The 17,523-nt window shown below is 38.8% G+C and overlaps 1 protein-coding gene across 3 annotated transcripts in view; it reads right to left on the minus strand.

Annotated features, from left to right (window-relative positions):
• The window catches only part of TOX (thymocyte selection associated high mobility group box), a 297,279-nt gene that overhangs the window by 38,987 nt on the left and 240,769 nt on the right, over positions 1-17,523 (minus strand). For all 3 annotated transcript variants that reach the window (XM_081816028.1, XM_081816027.1, XM_006739522.3), the window contains one exon: positions 8,124-8,405. In XM_081816028.1, coding sequence (XP_081672154.1) covers positions 8,124-8,405 — 282 coding nt within the window. The remainder of the gene's footprint in view (positions 1-8,123; positions 8,406-17,523) is intronic.

Here is a 17,523-nt window from a genome sequence, read left to right on the forward strand (position 1 = left end):
CAGGGGGAGTGGGAGAGGGAGAAGCAGGCTCCCCGCTGAGCAGGGAGCCTGACGCGGGGCTCGATCCCATGACACAGGGATCATGACCTGAGCCGAAGGCAGACGCCTAATGACTGAGCCACCCAGGTGCCCCTAGAGTACAAGATTTCTGAATTCACCAGGGTTCTAAGCATGGAGAGTTCAATTGGATCCCAACATCACAGTCTTTAGAATAGAGAAGAAACCATCTAACACCAAAAGAGAAACTCTCCACGATGACAAGCGCCTTGAAAGTGAGGACCAGGCGCCATTCATCTTTCCTTTCTCCCAGCCTCAGGGTGGGATCTCACAGGCAGTGGATCACCACACATGCTCACTGCTGTGTCCCCCAGCACTGGGCAAAGGCGCAGAGTTACAAGACAAAGGACCTTTGACACATGTATAAAAGTTGGATGAAAATCCTAACAACCACGAACACGGCTGGGTTGAGGCCCTGACTGTCATCCTGATCACCTACAGATTTATTTCACATTCAACTAAAACACTAATGAATAAATAAAGACATACACAAATGCATAAATAAATATTACTCTCACATCAGCTTTACACAGATGCAGTGCCTCATACAACTCACTTGGAGACATAGATTTATTTCTAAAATCCCTAGAGATGTCCTTAGGCTTCTGGTAATCCACTCCTGTCATGTCGTATTGCTTAATTATAGTGATGTATTTAACTTATTTATCACAAGAAAACAGTAATTTTTCACTTTAAAAAAGCATGTGGCAATGGCGTTGCTTAGATAATACTTCTTAAGAATACAGAGTACAGGAGTTAAGACTCTCAAGGAAAGAGAATCACTGATATTGAAATGTCCCTGGAGAAGTTAGAAACGTCTATAAGCATATTTAAAATAAACTGCCGCGGTCCCAAAGCTTTTAATGGAGCTGGGAGAGCTGTTTAATGCACACTATCTTGCAGTAATCGCTGTAGTTTAAAATAGATTTTAATCAAGCACCATCTGCATAATAGGCTGAACAAACAACACAGAACTCCACTTATAACTCTTATCATATAAAGTAAATATTATAAAATCTTCACCATAGAAACAGGGCACATCACAGCACTTTTTGTGATGGTACTGTTGCTGTAAGTAAAAAATTTTGTTCCTTAAATTCATTCTCTCTTTCCTTTCTAAACTATGCCATCTAAAATCCCCTTATGAGAATAAATTCAAATAAGCATGGAAAGTTAAGTCATCTAGTTACTGTGAAATCAGCAAGGCTGTAATACTTCTTTCATTTTGCAATCAGGTTTATTATTATCATTAATAATAACAGTACATTCAATGACTCAAAACATCAATTATAAAAAAACGCTTATGAAATGCCTTACTTTTGAAATGATTCACAAGCATGAATCTGTATCACAGTTTATAAGACAAATTCATTTTTAAGGATCCCTGATTCTGCCAAACATAGCTGAGTATTGTTTTAAGATGGGTTTGGCAAAGATGCTCAGTGACCTTATGTCAGGCTAGGAAATTTAGGCTACTGTCTAGAAAAATTACTTTAAAGTGAGGGACAGAGTTGATTGTAGTCATATATACCTATTAGTTATATTTATCGATTTTGTTGAATTCGCTTGGTCTTTTCCAAATTTGCCTGTCTGGGCAATATGTTTACTTCTTATTCTTTTGGATCGAGGGTTTCTCCTGCCATAGATAGAATGCTCAAGAATGCTGGCATAAGGTCTTGGGGAATCAAATGCCAGGTGCTTATATTTAACCTCACTTTATTGTATTCCATGAATTAAAGAAGTGTGCTCACTTATCTAGGGCATGAATCATCTAAGCACATATACACCTTGAAAATGCTTTTCCTAGTATAATTTAATTACTTTAATGGATTTTAGGAGCAACTATTTCGAATCAGGTACTAACTGGTTGTTTGACTGAATTTTATTATTTTTCCCCAGAACCAGTTCGTCAGACTCAGCCTTAACCAATGGGATACCTTATTTTGATAAATGAGGAGTATGTATTTTTTTAATTGTGGGGTCTAAGGAAGTCTTTAAAAGTATCATACGTATTCTAGTATATCATGTGAAGTGTTGAACAATTGCATAATAAACACAACTCAATGTGGAAAATCCCAGACTTTGCAGTCCTAATTTGCTGTCCTGTTGCTAGATAATGTGACTTGACATTTGGTTTTAACATCGCTTGATTTCACTTAGTGTTTGTAGATACCTGTCTGCTTATCATTTTTACTTTATTCAGGAATCTTCTTGTCTTCAGAACAGTGGTAAATAAAAAGCACTTTTCTAAAAGCTTATTTAATTGTTGCTCTAGTGACTTATCCTATTTGCTTTGAGAAAAAAAGCAAAAACAAAAACAACACCTCTTTCTGTCCAGTATGGCAAAGCACACACATTGATGAACTAGCAGATTAGTAAGAAACTCTTAAAAGCAAAAAATAAGCAAAAGCAGGAACTCAAAGGAGTAAGCAGACTACTGAGGGCAGCTTTCATCCTGAAGATAGTTGCTGAGCCTGGTAAAATTGAGTAAAAGGCACAATAGATAGAAGACAAAGCCCATGGCTGACTGAAAGCGGGGTGCTTAACGGGAGGGTTCCTATCAAAGTCAGGACAGAAAAGAATTAGACTCTTAGGGCTATGCTGGGATAAAACTACTTCCCCTGTATGCACCCTCTCAGAACCTGCAAGGAAAATACTGAGTGTGGAGTGGAAAATATCTTTTGTGATAATTCACCAACGGAAACCAGCATTTGTTAAGGATTCATACCCTGAACATACTACTTGAGTGACCTGAAAAACATCAAGCCAGGAGTGGTTCTAGATTGTAATGGCCCAAGATGCTTGGTAGAAGCAAATGCAAATCATCCTTAGAAGAATCCCTTCCTTGGACCTCCCTTGGACCACATCTGATAGAATCCTCATAAAGTTCTAATGAGCATCAGCTCATATGCTAAAAGCCAAAAAAGCAAAATGGAACATGGCATCAAAACCAAGAGCCAGCAGCAACTACAGACGATAGAAACAGACCTCAAAAGACTTAAATGTGTTGGAATTAGCAAACTGTCAAAGGAACAAAAGGATGAGATATATGGAAAAAGAGCAAGCAACTCAAAAGGCAGCCCAAACAGATTTGAGAAAGAACCAAATAAAACTAGAAATAATAAATAATTGCAATGAAAGCCTCAGGAGATCAGCTTTAATTTCCGATCACATCTAGCTGAAAGAGAATTATGAAGTGAGAAATCGACATAAACAAATTAATCAGAAAATAATATAAAGGGGCAAGAAAATATGAAAGAAAGTCTAGCATATGTCTTATCAGAATTACAGAATGACAAGGGAGCAAGGATGGGGTAGAGTCAATATCTGAAAAACATGAATGGCTGAAAATTTCCCAGGACTGATGTAGAATAGAAATATTAAATTCACAAATAAATTTAAAGACCCACACACATCACAAGGAAGCCGCAGGATACCAAAGGCAAGAGAAGACCTTAAAACTAGTCAGAGAATAAAGGCAGATTACTTTCTAAGAAAAGACAGTGAAGCAGTAGAATTCTCAAAAGCAATAATGAAAATCAGGATATTATGGAATAATACAATATCTTCACTAGGATAGAAGAGAATCATTATCAGTCTAAGATTCCATACACAGTGAGAGTATTTTTAAGGCAATCGTGTTCCCAATATATCCTCATGAAAGAAAAATTTGAAGGCATAGGGGAAAATGATGTCAGATGAAAGAAAATACTAAATATGTAAAAAAAAACTGAAGGAAAAAAGGCTGTAAAAATAATCAAAATCATGTTTCATAGAGTTTATTAAATTACCTAATTTAATTAAATTATGATTAAAGCAACAGCAAGAGGGGGCCTGGGTGGCTCAGTCGTTAAGCGTCTGCCTTCAGCTCAGGTCATGATCCCCTGGGATCGAGCCCCGCATCAGGCTCCCTGCTCAGCAGGAAGCCTGCTTCTCCCTCTCCCACTCCCCCTGCTTGTGTTCCCTCTCTCGCTGTGTCTCTCTCTGTCAATAAATAAATAAAATCTTAAAAAAAAAAACCAACAGCAATAATTACTCTAGTACAAATTGGAAGGGAGGTGTTGGGAGTTAAATAATATAAGAAGAGTGAAGATATCGATCAGTGTTAGAATTTTAGGCTTTTGTGTGTCAGAGGTAGCTACTAAATGAAGAGAAAGGATAAAATTTCCAATCTTACCATGGAAAACTATGGAATGAGAAAAACAAGAACAATCTTTAAAAAGGAGAGAAAAAGAGAGGGTAAAGAGAAAAAGAAACATACAACATGTGGGACAAATAAAAAGCAACATACTTAAATGGAGAAATAAACCCAAATATTTTAGTGATTATATGAATATAAATAAAGCCAGTTTCATATAAAAATAAAGATTATCTAATTCTATGCCATTTACAAGGGACCTATATAAAACTTAAGGATACTTGAAGCAGAAAAGTTGAAAGTAAAAATGATGGAAAAAGATACACTGTGATTCTTAGCTCGTAATTTTCCGAGAGGGAATGCTGTCCTAAAAATATTATTCTAATGCCGGATACTTTGAGTGTCTTACCGAGTCTGTTGTATTACAAGTCCGGGATTACAGGCTTAGAACCACAAGCTACCCAAGTTTATATTTTTTTGATATTTTACTGTATGTCTAGTTTATGACTTGAGGCTGTCAACACAGCTCCATAGCAATCAGAACCATGGGTCGTGTTTATAAGGTGATAATTTATTTTACTGATGTATTGACACGATTTCTCTGTCAAAACAAACTTATCTCTTTTAATTGTTCAATTAGATAAACTGGATTTAATACGTAATTGCTTACAAGAGCTCAAAGTGTGAAGAGGGATGTTTTAAAAGCTTTTTTTTTTTTTCTGGTATGAGACTAAATATTCTTTTTTACTTCTCTTGTTAGAAATGCTTTTTTTTTTTTTTAAGATTTTATTTATTTGACAGAGAGAGACACAGCGAGAGAGGGAACACAAGCAGGGGGAGTGGGAGAGGGAGAAGCAGGCTTCCCGCGGAGCAGGGAGCCCAATGTGGGGCTCGATCCCAGGACCCTGGGATCATGACCTGAGCTGAAGGTAGACGCTTAACGACTGAGCCACCCAGGCGCCCCTAGAAATGCTTTAAGTGATGTTTTTGACTTAATGCTCTTTCACATTTAACTGGAGCTGTGGTAATTCAACATTCCACATAAATCCTGCTACATATAAAGGGAAAAATTCCAGTTTAGTCTTTTACTGTGATGAAGAAAGCTTGGGCATTTTCACCAAGGTTGTTTTTTTTTTTTTTTAGCCATTTAATAAATATAATTTGAATAAATGGTTAGGAAGAGCTTGGATCAGAGAGAAGGTGAAGAACAGTGTGCAGAGCTGGAGTGGAAGGTAGATTTTCTTGAGATGGAAAATACGCTTACACTAAATATGAACTTGAGAATATCTGTATAGACAAAAAGCCATTTTAATGAGGACATTCTTGAGAAATCCATCCCTAAGCCTTACACACTGCCAATTCAAGAATATAACACTACAGCATATAAGTTCTACTATACAGTGCTTGTACAATCATTAATGATGAGCTATAAATTATTTTATGATGTGGATGTTGAGTGATTGGATAGGATATCTGTCGGCAAAGTTTCACACCAGCCTGGAACCGCCTAACATAACAAATTCATGCTTCAGCAAAATTACAAGATATGGACCTTATGGGGCAATAGGAAATGGCAGAATCTGTGAATGTTAATTATGTGAATTTCTGGTTTCTACTCAGTCTTCTCGTCATATAAGTTGAAGAGTGTGGAAAATGCTATTGTAAGTAAGATAATCCTTCATAGAATTTACTGTCAGAAGATTTTAATTTTTCATTAATTTCCTGAAATGTCAGCAAAGAATACTGATAAAGATATAATCCAGATGCACAAATTGATCTTTACTATAGGCAGAACATGAATTTTTTTCCTTTGCAATAGAGTACATATCATTTATGTTTGCCAAATTAACCTGAATTATCCATGCAGAAACCAATATCAAAATCACCGGCCACAAACAAATTCTTGGTGTTCACATTTAGGTCCCGGTACTCATTGACTGTTAATTCCATTAGAATAATACACATTTTCTTAAGAAAATTATCTTGCCCTCTAAATAATCAGCTAAAGGTCAGGTCATCACTAGCCCAATTCATTATTTATGTAATATCAATTAGTCTCCTGCCTTTTTACCTTACTTCATGAGAGAGTGGTTCACTGAACAACAGGGAAAAGCTTGTTAAGGCGGAGAGGACCAGTATGGTCAATGATGTTTAGTTACACAGCTCTTCTAAAATGTAGTCAGGATCTGTTCTAATCGGGGGTGGTTAAGATAGCAGATAAAGAAATAACTGTCATGAAGGAAAAAGTTTATATTATTTATTATATTATTATAATTATTATATATTATTTATATATCTAGAAATGGAAGGCACAACATAGCATTCAAGATGGCTTAGGAGGCAGACACAGAGAAAGGGCAGAGCATGAAAGCACACCCCAGAGCTTTTATTGTTTTTTTTTTGTGAGTAGGAATGGTTGAGGCACGGTAGATATGCTGAGTAAGTCAAGGGTTGGCTATGGTTTGAACAATTTCCGTGGGCTATGAGCTACAGAGGTGGTTCTTAGTTGTCTGGTACCAGGTCCTGGGGTGACTTAGGGCAGTGAGAATATATTGGCTTGCTGTGAGTTTGATAAAGGAGATGACAGGGTGTGCGCTCTGGATTGGTTGGTTTGTTTATCAAAAGTGTGCTCCCAGGGGAGTCATATTCTATCTCTCGGAATTAGCTAGCCCTGGAAGGAGTAGTGTTTTTTTAGGATCAAGACCCCAAATGCCAGAGCATTAAGAGTACTGAAAATAATAAAAGATATTCAATGCAGCAGCCTTGTCTTTATCATCAGGCTCAAGAAATAGTGGAATTATTGGAAAGGTAACCATATAGGTCAGATTCCCCTGTGTTGCTTTTGGTAGCACGTTGACAGAGTAATTTCCCCAAAACAAAATTCTTGCAAAAGTCAAAAGAAAACAAAGGGCTGACACAAGTGACAAGTCATTAGTAAGATTAAAGGAACAAAGGGGTGGAATAGGAAATACGGAGCTGTAGCTGTGAGTGTTTCTCATGGTAAATGGGCACAAGGGTCCTTTCTCACTGGGACAAATTTGGAAGATGCTTGACTGACAACTGAGGCAATGAAAAGATTATTTTGGTGTTTTTGAGTGAAAAGGCACTTGGTTTTGGTTAGTCATTTAAAAACGCTGTCTGGGACATTTTATTTTATTTTATTTATTTTTTATTATGTTATGTTAGTCACCATACAGTACATTGCCTGGGATATTTTAAAGAACTAAAACCTCCTATAGCTAATCTTCCAATCTAAGAACACTTAAGGCCTGTCTTCCTATATAGATAACTTAATGTGACACAGAGAGACAGACAGACAGCCATGTTGGCAAGGGGTCCACAAAAAGTAAGCAAGGAAACACCCAGGCTTTTGCTTATGGAAGGGAGTCATAGAATATCCCTGGTGCTTGCCTTCCTCATGCTCAGTATGAAATGGTTGGGTTGGATAATCTCAAAGGTTTCATCTGACCATCACACACACACACACACACACACACACACACACACACACACACACCATTGTATCCCTGAGAGAGTTTGCCTTTTTAAAATAAAATTGTTCAATTGAAATAGATTTTTTTTGAATGAGTGGTGAATTAAGCTTAATTTTGGATGTTGAGTCCTATAAGACTTATTCTCCCTATTCACTATGCAGACCCTACATTTTGTGGGTGACATCTACTTTCATGCTTAATACATCTATATTTAAAGGATTTACTAGGGACTTAAAAATGTAATTGGAAAAGCAAGCGATTTAATCTATTCAGTTTGTAACCTCACGCTTCATTAAAAAAAGTATGTCCCCCACTGATGTTTCTCATTTGGATGATATAAACTTGTACCTCCCTCTGGTCAAGGAAGGTGCTAAAGGATACTCCTTTCAGGCAACAAGCATTTCCTATAGGTCCCAAAAATAACCTAGTCATACCTTAGCAGTATCATCACCTTCATCTTCATGCACTGAACTAGATGGGGAAGGAGTTGCAGACTTGCTTCCGGGTGGAGATGGCGAGTTGTGGGGGACACTGCTTCCTCCCATATTCAAGCCAAGCTGAGCACTTAGCTGTGACTGGTTGATGGTGGTCAGCTGGCTGTGCTGCATCATTCCTGGTTGCTGCCTGATGTCTGCAGGCTGACCCCTTGGTCTCATGGCTGCCATCTGGGGATGCGAGCCATACTGAGTTCCTTCCGGATTCCGTATATCTTGCATCTACCAAAAACAAAGATAGGAATAGTTTTTCACAAATATATTTCTGGAAAAAATTTTTTTAATTCCTTAGACTTCAAAAATTCTGTAGCATGTCCTGCTGAACTATACCTATTTCCACCTCAACCCCCAACCTCCCCCCAGAATAGAATAACCCTAATGATATATATCACTCTAAAGGCACTGTTACTAAAAGAATAGAATGTGAGAATTCATTCAACATCACATTTCATTACTCAAGACCCAACTAATTATATTTACAGTCTTTCTTTACCAATGGAATGTAAACATATATCATTATTAGATATTTATGGCATAAGTTTCAAAACACTGATGCTTATTAGAGTGTCAAAATTATATAATTATTACTGATTACAGCATTATAGCAATTCACAAAACCCTGTTTTTTTCATTCTGATCATTTAAGAAAGGTTTTGTGAGTTAAATGTACTATGATTCTTAGTTTAATTCCATGTAGGCTAGTATTGGCTAAAATGATCTACTGACTTCCAGGGTCAGAACACTACAGGCTGGTATTAACCAATTGATTAATTGACTATTGAAATGATTTGACTGCACCGTCAGATTGGAAAGTAAAGCTCCAAAGTTGCAAGGTCGCCATATTAATCCATCATGCTATCTGGGTCACTGCTTTTTAGCCTTAATGAGACTCACTCTTGTAATTCAAGCAATGAATTTCGTCTCTGCAAGGATTAGAATTAAAAGCATTGGAGGATGAAGCTCTTAACGTATCTAGAGGTCAAATGTGTTGTATAAGAGGAGTATGGTGGATTTCACTTAATGTTTCTCTGGCATTTGCAAACTTAAACTAATGAGTATTTTGCGGTGCTTATAGAAGTGGCTCAGTTCTTTCACTCTGAGGACTGTTGGGGAGTTCATGCAGGTAGAGGATTATAACACAAGAGAGAGAAAAAAAGAAAAAAATGGAAAAAAAAAAAAAGGGCAGTGAAGAGGTGTATGGTTAGTTACGTTCCAGAACTGAAAAAAATTTAATAATGTTATCTTTCTCTGTTTCAATGAAGAAAAAAAAATCCCACATGGTGTCAGAATGCCCCATAATTGCCTGTCTGCAAATGTTCCCACGACATAGAAATACTGTAAAGGTCAATTAAGTTACTTAGTCATAGGCTCTTTTTTCTTTTGGTAATAAAATCATTTTCTACCAATGCTGCCTAGTCATTTTACCAACCTAGTTAGATCTATCCGAAACTGAAGGTGGGACGGAGGAGATGTCTGCCTGTGTTCTCTATGTTTGGTTTACTGTCTCCACCATGAGGTCTGATTAGTCAGTATCATCCTTTCGAACTTTCTAGCCCTTACTCCTGCTTCATCCTCAGACTTCTTTCTATGCATCATCCTAGACTCTAGCTCTTCTTGGTGAAGGCTTAGGCCAGCCCCATGGTTTTGTGTCTACTGCTTTCCTGGTGCAAATCATCATTTTCTCCCTAATTCAAATTGTATTCTTCCAATCCTCCAAAAGTAGTTCTGCATCTATGAAGTCCCTCATCAAGCAGTTATTAGCATTCACTGATAACACAGTAGAGCTGCAAGGGCACTTAGAGATCCCTTCTTAGTCTATAGAAGAGGAACCTTAGGGGCAAGCACAAGCCTGTTGCCTGTTGAAGGAAGATAGAAATAATTATGAATGAATAAGTGAATGAATAAAGCCCACAGAGGTTAAATGACTTTCCCAAACCACAGAGGGGGAGTCAAAATCTACATTTCTCAATTCCACACTTTGATGCTTCCTACTATACTAGCAGTGAATTTGACATTCTACATGTCCTGTAGAGAGATTCATAAAGATAATCAAAACCACCTTATCAAATGTTGTCCACCCAACCTGATTTTTATGTGGTCCATTCATGTGCTTTCCATTCACATTTACTAAAATAGTTTTTTTTCCTTTGCAGATGTTCATGTAATTTCTATAACCTGATCTTCCTTATGGAAATAAAACTAGCTCTAACAGATATCCTTAAAGTTGTGCCAGTGACAGAGGGTATCCTAAAAATCAGGGCCAACTTTTCAAAGTGCACTGAAGAGGCACTACTTTCTAATGTCCCGAAGTCTTGTTGTGTTTTCCCTTAGACTCTCAGCATGTAGAACAGCTCTCTTATTGTGGGCGCAGAGTCACGGATGTTCATAATGGGCACTCCCTATATAGGGCCGTTCCCTCTCCCAACCCGGCACCAAACGGACCACTCACATTCATGTTCAAACACACGTGTCTGTAGGAAGACACATTTTTATAGCCTGGTCAATTTAAAATGTTTACTGGCAAAAGCCTATCTCAACTAAATGATCTTTCCAAAAGTATTTAACTAATTGATAGCTTTTTTATTTTATTTTATTTATTTATTTGGGAGGGAGAGAGTGTGGGGGGGCAGTGGGAGAGGGAGAAGCAGACTCCCCGTTGGAGCAGGGAGCCCAACACAGAGCTCGATCCCAGGACCCCTGGATCATGACCTCAGCCGAAGGCAGACACTTAACTGACTGAGCCACCCATGCGCCCCACTAATTTATAACTTTATTTCTCCTTCATATAAATCCTGTTACAGAGCATGACAGTTTGTAACCTACTTGTTTAAAGCCCATTGCTTCTCACTCTTTCAGACATATTGTGGTTTTCACATGATATTGCAGAGGATGATTTTTAAATTGACTTACATACAGAGTTTCCAGATTTATGACTACAACCAAAGGTCTTCAAAGGTCTACAATCTCATTTTATAGCACCTAGCTCCTCCACCATTTTGTCATCTTTCTACTTGTTTTCTCATGTTAATTAGTACTCTGAGTACTAAAATTTGTATTCTCACCTTTGTTTTACTAGTAGAAGAAGGTGGGCATCACCAAAGTGGGGTAAAGAATCAGTTTGGGTAAGGACAATGAAATAGTCAACAGGGTACCTCTTTCTCAACAAACTCATCGTTAGTTCAAAAATATCATATCACCATGATATTAGGCCAGGCAGACAGCAGCTTTAACACTCAACTAAAGAATAATTTTCCTGTGTGGAGGGTGACAAGCACATATTGGAGAGCACAGTCATCTCTTCAGCACTCAGATGCACTTAGGAATGTCAGATATTAACACCCATCTCCAAATTAGGAGTGTTTCCATTTTACCTTGCTTCCATAGAAGGCAGTTCAGTATTAATCACTGCCTAATGTTTAATATGGGGAAAATTAAACTGGATGGAGTCTGATTACTGAAAAATAAGATTAATTAATTAGCTCATGAAGGTAAGCAAGTGTTTTGATTACCAGTTTCCTTCTAGATACTGACTACAGTCTTAATGCCAAATACAAAACTTCAACTTGCAAAATATTATTTCCTATTAATTTCCAGTATTTTTAACTTACTGTGAATAATTTACTCAAGGCATTCTTTTTTTTTTTTTTAAGATTTTATTTATTTATTTGAGAGAGAGAATGAGAGACAGAGAGCATGAGAGGGAGGAGGGTCAGAGGGAGAAGCAGACTCCCTGCCGAGCAGGGAGCCCGATGCGGGACTCGATCCAGGGACTCCAGGATCATGACCTGAACCGAAGGCAGTCACTTAACCAACTGAGCCACCCAGGCGCCCCCTCAAGGCATTCTTAATAACAACTGCTCTTCTCTTTGATTCTTCTCGAGTCCTTCATTGACTTCTCTTCTTCCTACAACTTTCCACCCCTAAATTATTTCCTAACATTCTGCTTGAGTCACCTTTCTTCCACCCCAAAGTTTCCTTTCTCAAACCTGTTTTGTCCAATTTCTGTTGACACCTTCATCCTCCCTGTCACCTCTACTCAAAATGTTCTAGTAATTTTTAATTCTTTCCTTTCCTATCAAACTCTTATGAGTTCCACTGAGTCTACTCTAAAGTAACTCTTCCATCAGCCCTTGTTTTCATTTTCACACTCATTCATGTATTTCAAGCCTTCATTACCTCTTCGCCTGCAATGGCTACTTAACTATAAAGAATATCTTCACATTCACCCTGAAGAGTACTGCAGAATTAATCTTCATAAGCCACAGGCTCAAAACCTTCCCAGTGCTATCTGCCTACCAAATTAAATCCAAACTCTTCAGCATACCATGGAAGTTTCCAAATAAGCCTTGGTCTCTAGGACTGTCCTTCACACATTTACTGCTCAGCCAAACCCAATTAATTGCTACTCTTTGCCTATGTCTCTATCCCCCTGAACAAGTGTCTTTGGCCATGTTGTTCTTTCAGCATTTGCTGTTGGAAAAATTTTAAGAAGAGTTAAAAAAACCGAACTTTGCTCAGTGATTTGTGGTTTGTTCAGTGTTTTTATCTATTGAGCCTTATTATTCCCCTTTGAGGCATCCCTATAGAAATGGCTGTTTTGTACAAGTTCATTGAGGATGGGAGAGCTTAACTGATCTCAGATCTCTCCACTAACAAAGATCAAAGTTAAGATGAAATATGCTCTACATATTTGTGCCCTTTTCCCAGTTCCATAATGCTATTACCATATTCATATATCTAAACCCTAAATATATTTTAAAGTCAAGTTCAAAAGTCACCTCATCTACAAAGCTTCCAGAATCTTCTTACTCTGAACTGCCCAAGCATTTTGTCTGTCCTTTCTTTATGGCCACCACTTGTAAATTTCTTAGTCTAATATGTCTGTACCTTCTAGAAAGTAATCTTCATTAATATGACTAATGCATTTTTCAATCACTCCTCAGATCTCTTTTAATTAAATAGACATTCCAAGTATTCAAAACGTATTTGCTGAATCAGTATATAAGTGAAGAAATGAATACTACCAGTATAAACCCACTAACCAGTTTGATGAGTTTTCTTTTTTCCAGTGAAACTTCATTTAACATTAGTCACAAGACGAAAAGAAAATTTGAATAATGTCTGTCTCCCTTGTAGCAGAAACCTCAGGCCATACCCTCTGTACCCTCTAGTATTTAGCTGTCTAGCCAAGAGGCTAGCCACCAAAGGGCATTTCCTAGCTTCCTTTGCAGCTCCATCCAGGCCCCGTAACCATGTTTTGGCCACTGAAATGCATGTGAAAGTGTTGTGTGGTACTTCCAAGAAATCCCCTTAAAGGGAAAGGCTCACTGTCCATTGTTTTTTCCTATTGGCAAAAATGTGGGTGTGGTCACTAGAGCTAGGGTGCGGGGGGGATGTCTTGAACCCAGAAGCATTGCTTTTAGGACATTGGAGGCACAAGGCAAAAAGAGCTTGAGTGTTTGATTATTATGAAGCTTCCAGACCCTGGGAATCTACTTACTGTGGGAGTCTTTAACGTGAAAGGAAAGTAAGTGTCTATCTTTTAAAGTCACTGTCATTTTGAGTTTTATATGTAGTTAAACCCAGTCTTAACTGATATACCTTAATAGATTATAAACTCAAAAAGGCAGGGATAGAAATCTCTTGTGTTTGCCAATGTAGCCCTAGTATCTAGCTCCGATCATGGCATATCATCGGTACTTGACATACATTTGTTGAGTTTCACTGAAGAGATGTTTAGGCCAGGTACAACGAAGATTCATGATGCTGGCTTCCCATAAACAGGATTATAAATCCTTGATCTTTTGGGAGCTACATTTGCCAAATTCTCGGGACTCAGGTATCTCAAAGGTACTTTCTAATGTGTTTATTTCCCATTTTGTTTATTTCAAACTCAGTGAACTTCATTTTTGCTTGGCTAAAAGTCCTTGGTGTTGTTGGAATTCTAGTTTTGAACAACTCTTATTTAATATGTATCTTCCCACTGGGGAAGCTGACTCCATCGAAAATGGGTATTAAATTTCGCTTTTTTGAACATCAGAACGGTTTCCTTAAATTTTCCAATATGCTACTGAGGACTGATATTGTTTTATAATCACAGGAGCCAAAAAAAAAGTCAATGAAAGTCATGGAGGAAGATTATGAAGGTGAAGAGAAGATTTCCATTGCGTTCCTTCAAAACCTCTTTCCATTAATGGAAAGCAAAAGCTCGGTTAAAATCAATTAGGAAAGGGCGCCTGGGTGGCTCAGTCGTTAAGCGTCTGCCTTCTGCTCGGGTCATGGTCCCGGGGTGCTGGGATCGAGCCCTGCATAGGGCTCCCTACTCCGGGGGAAGCCTGCTTCTCCTTCTCCCACTCCCCCTGCTTGTGTTTCTGCTCTCGCTATCTCTCTCTCTCTGTCAAATAAATAAATAAAATCTTTAAAAAAAAATCAATTAGGAAACCAAAGCAGATATCATGTATTCTCCCTCCTGACCTGCCGTGTAATCTATGGCTTGAGACCCATACCATGTTCCTTCCTCTCCTTGACCAATTACCTGCAGCGTTAAGAGCTCCAGGGTGAGGAGAGGGCTCAAGTGAGAACCCTCATGCATACTATCTGATACACATTCCAGCACGTTTGCACTTTCTTCTTCTTGGCTTTTCTTTGAAAAGGAAAAAAAAAAAAAAAAAAGCAATGCAGGTAGCTCATTGCAGATTATTATTATTATTTTTATTTGACAGAGAGAGGGAACACAAGCAGGGGGAGTGGGAGAGGGAGAAGCAGGCTTCCCGCGGAGCAGAGAGCCCGATGCGGGGCTTGATCCCATGACGCTGGGATCACGACCTGAGCCGAAGGCAGACGCTTAACGACTGAGCCACCCAGGCGCCCCATCACTGCGGATTATTTTTAAAAATGAGTAACATTTTGGCTTAACTCAACTACCGAAACCCCCAAAACAAAACACTGGCCCCAACATCAGTGCATGAGTGACAAAATGGTGTGCAAATGGCACACTCGAACAGCACCAGCACAAACGAAGGCCCTCGTCTCAGTGTTTAAAACTGTGTGTGTTTCCCGACCCTTCCACAGTCTGTTTTCTCCTTTCACATGTCAGCGCCACTTCCCAGTCCAACAGGCGAGCCTTGAAAGCTATCATTCTCTCTGCCTCTAGCAGACAATCCATATCAAAACGGTTGTACACATAAAACCCTAACGACGTCTTGGCTCTCTGCTCCGATCCAGCTGTTTGAGTGAACAGCAGTTGGTGAACAGAGCCTGGAACACGGGGAGCCCCGAGGCCTTATTTGCTAATGTGGCTCACAGCTGCTGCTTTCTGTGGTCTTGGCCGGCAAGGCCTGGACGCGAGCCAGGGGCGGCAGGAACAAGAGAACGCGAGGAATCTATGAAGCTCTTCCATTTACCCCTGTCTGTCAGCATTTGACACCCTTCTCTGCAGAGGGCTTTCCCCAGGGCTGTGAGGGGACCCTGTAGGCTTGGGCTGTGACAAGTGCTTACTCTAGGTCCCTTGAATATACACTATCAAACACATACCGTCCTTAGCATCCAAAGAGAAACTTCTGAGCCCTCTCTCGGTAGCCCATCCAGCCCTACATGATTTATCAGGCCAGGAAGAAGACTAGGCAGTTCTCATTTTTCTTAGGAATAATGCACTCCAAGAGTCTACGAGAAGAATGTAAATGTTGATATTATTTAAGTCCCCAATTTGATTACATTTTTTGCCAGGGATTCAATTAATATGTAAATGTATACACCAGAATGAATGCGTGGGTAAATTTAATAATCAAATTTCATTTATTATTTTCCTAAGTGCATTTCCAAGAGAGAGCTAAATTATTTGTTGTCCAAACAAATTAAATAAATCGTTTCTAGGTGATCCCCTCGTGTGTTCTATTCATTATTTAAAAACAGGTATTTTAAATAAATGTCAACATTTTTGCTATTAGACTTCTGACATTGAAGACTGATAATATCAAAAGAGGGGGAAATATGGAAAATATATCTATGCAAAGCACATGCTATAGTTTCAAAGATTAGCAAAAAGTGAGGTTCAAAAGAAAGATCAGACTTTTTTATGAAAATATATTTTTATCCTCAATAATGGGTGAGAATAACTTGATTGAACCTAGTTTCCTTCCAAAAGGCAATGTGAATAAATAGGGCTCAGATTTCTTCACAATACATTAAATGGGATATTTGTCATTTAGTTAGGATAAATAGTAATTATAAAACTAACTATCACAGGAAAGCAAGAGCTCTGGGGCACGATTCATTAGATATTTGCAAATGGAGAGACATAGCACTCTCTAGAACCACCATCCTTGGGAAAGATTAAAACCACCTCAAAAAAAAAAAAATTCTCATATCCCCACAGGAGTTTCTATAATACCTCACCATCTTCCTCCCTCAAACTGGGGTCTCTCCCTCACTGTGGCCCCTTCCACGAATGAGACCCTCATTATACAAGACATCTGATGTGTTAGAGGAAAACATCATTGAAAGTTTTAAAAGTCATGGCAAAAAATTTTATTTTTAATTTAACTAATTAAAATTTTGTATGCTCTCCTAGGGATGAACCGAAGATCAGACGGTGATGAGCAAAAAGCCACAGAGGGAGGGAGGACCCCCAACTTCTCAATGTCCTCAGTGTCTGTGCCAAGTCCTGGCCCTCTTTAACCGAACTTGATTTCTATTTCTGTCACATCCCCTAGATGTAGAAGGCATCTGAATTGCCTTCCTGTGTGGGCATCTTGATTCACTTTTATAAACAACCAAACAAGCAATTTTACACCATTTTTTAAAAATTTCTTTTTCTTTTTTTTTTTTTTAAGATTTTATTTATTTGCGAGAGAGAGAATGAGAGACAGCATGAGAGGGAAGAGGGTCAGAGGGAGAAGCAGACTCCCTGCTGAGCAGGGAGCCCGATGTGGGACTCGATCCCGGGACTCCAGGATCATGACCTGAGCCGAAGGCAGTCGCTCAACCAACTGAGCCACCCAGGTGCCCAATAAATAAAATCTTTAAAAAAAAAAAAAAAGATTTTATTTATTTATTTGAGAGAGAGAATGAGAGACAGAGAGCACGAGAGGGAGGAGGGTCAGAGGGAGAAGCAGACCCCCTGCTGAGCAGGGAGCCCAATGCGGGACTCGATCCCGGGACTCCAGGATCATGACCTGAGCCGAAGGCAGTCGCTTAACCAACTGAGCCACCCAGGCACCCCTCTTTTTCTTTTTCTAGATGAGAGGTAGTGTGTTGTAGTGAAGGGAATTCTGCTCGTGACATCATCAGACTGGTTCTGAATCTAACGAGTTGTCTTGCCTTTAATTGACCCTCATTTTCA

The sequence above is a fragment of the Leptonychotes weddellii genome, chromosome 4, assembly GCF_054177405.1.
Source record: "Leptonychotes weddellii isolate Sample4059 chromosome 4, ASM5417740v2, whole genome shotgun sequence".
In the NCBI taxonomy this organism is placed as follows: domain Eukaryota; kingdom Metazoa; phylum Chordata; class Mammalia; order Carnivora; family Phocidae; genus Leptonychotes; species Leptonychotes weddellii.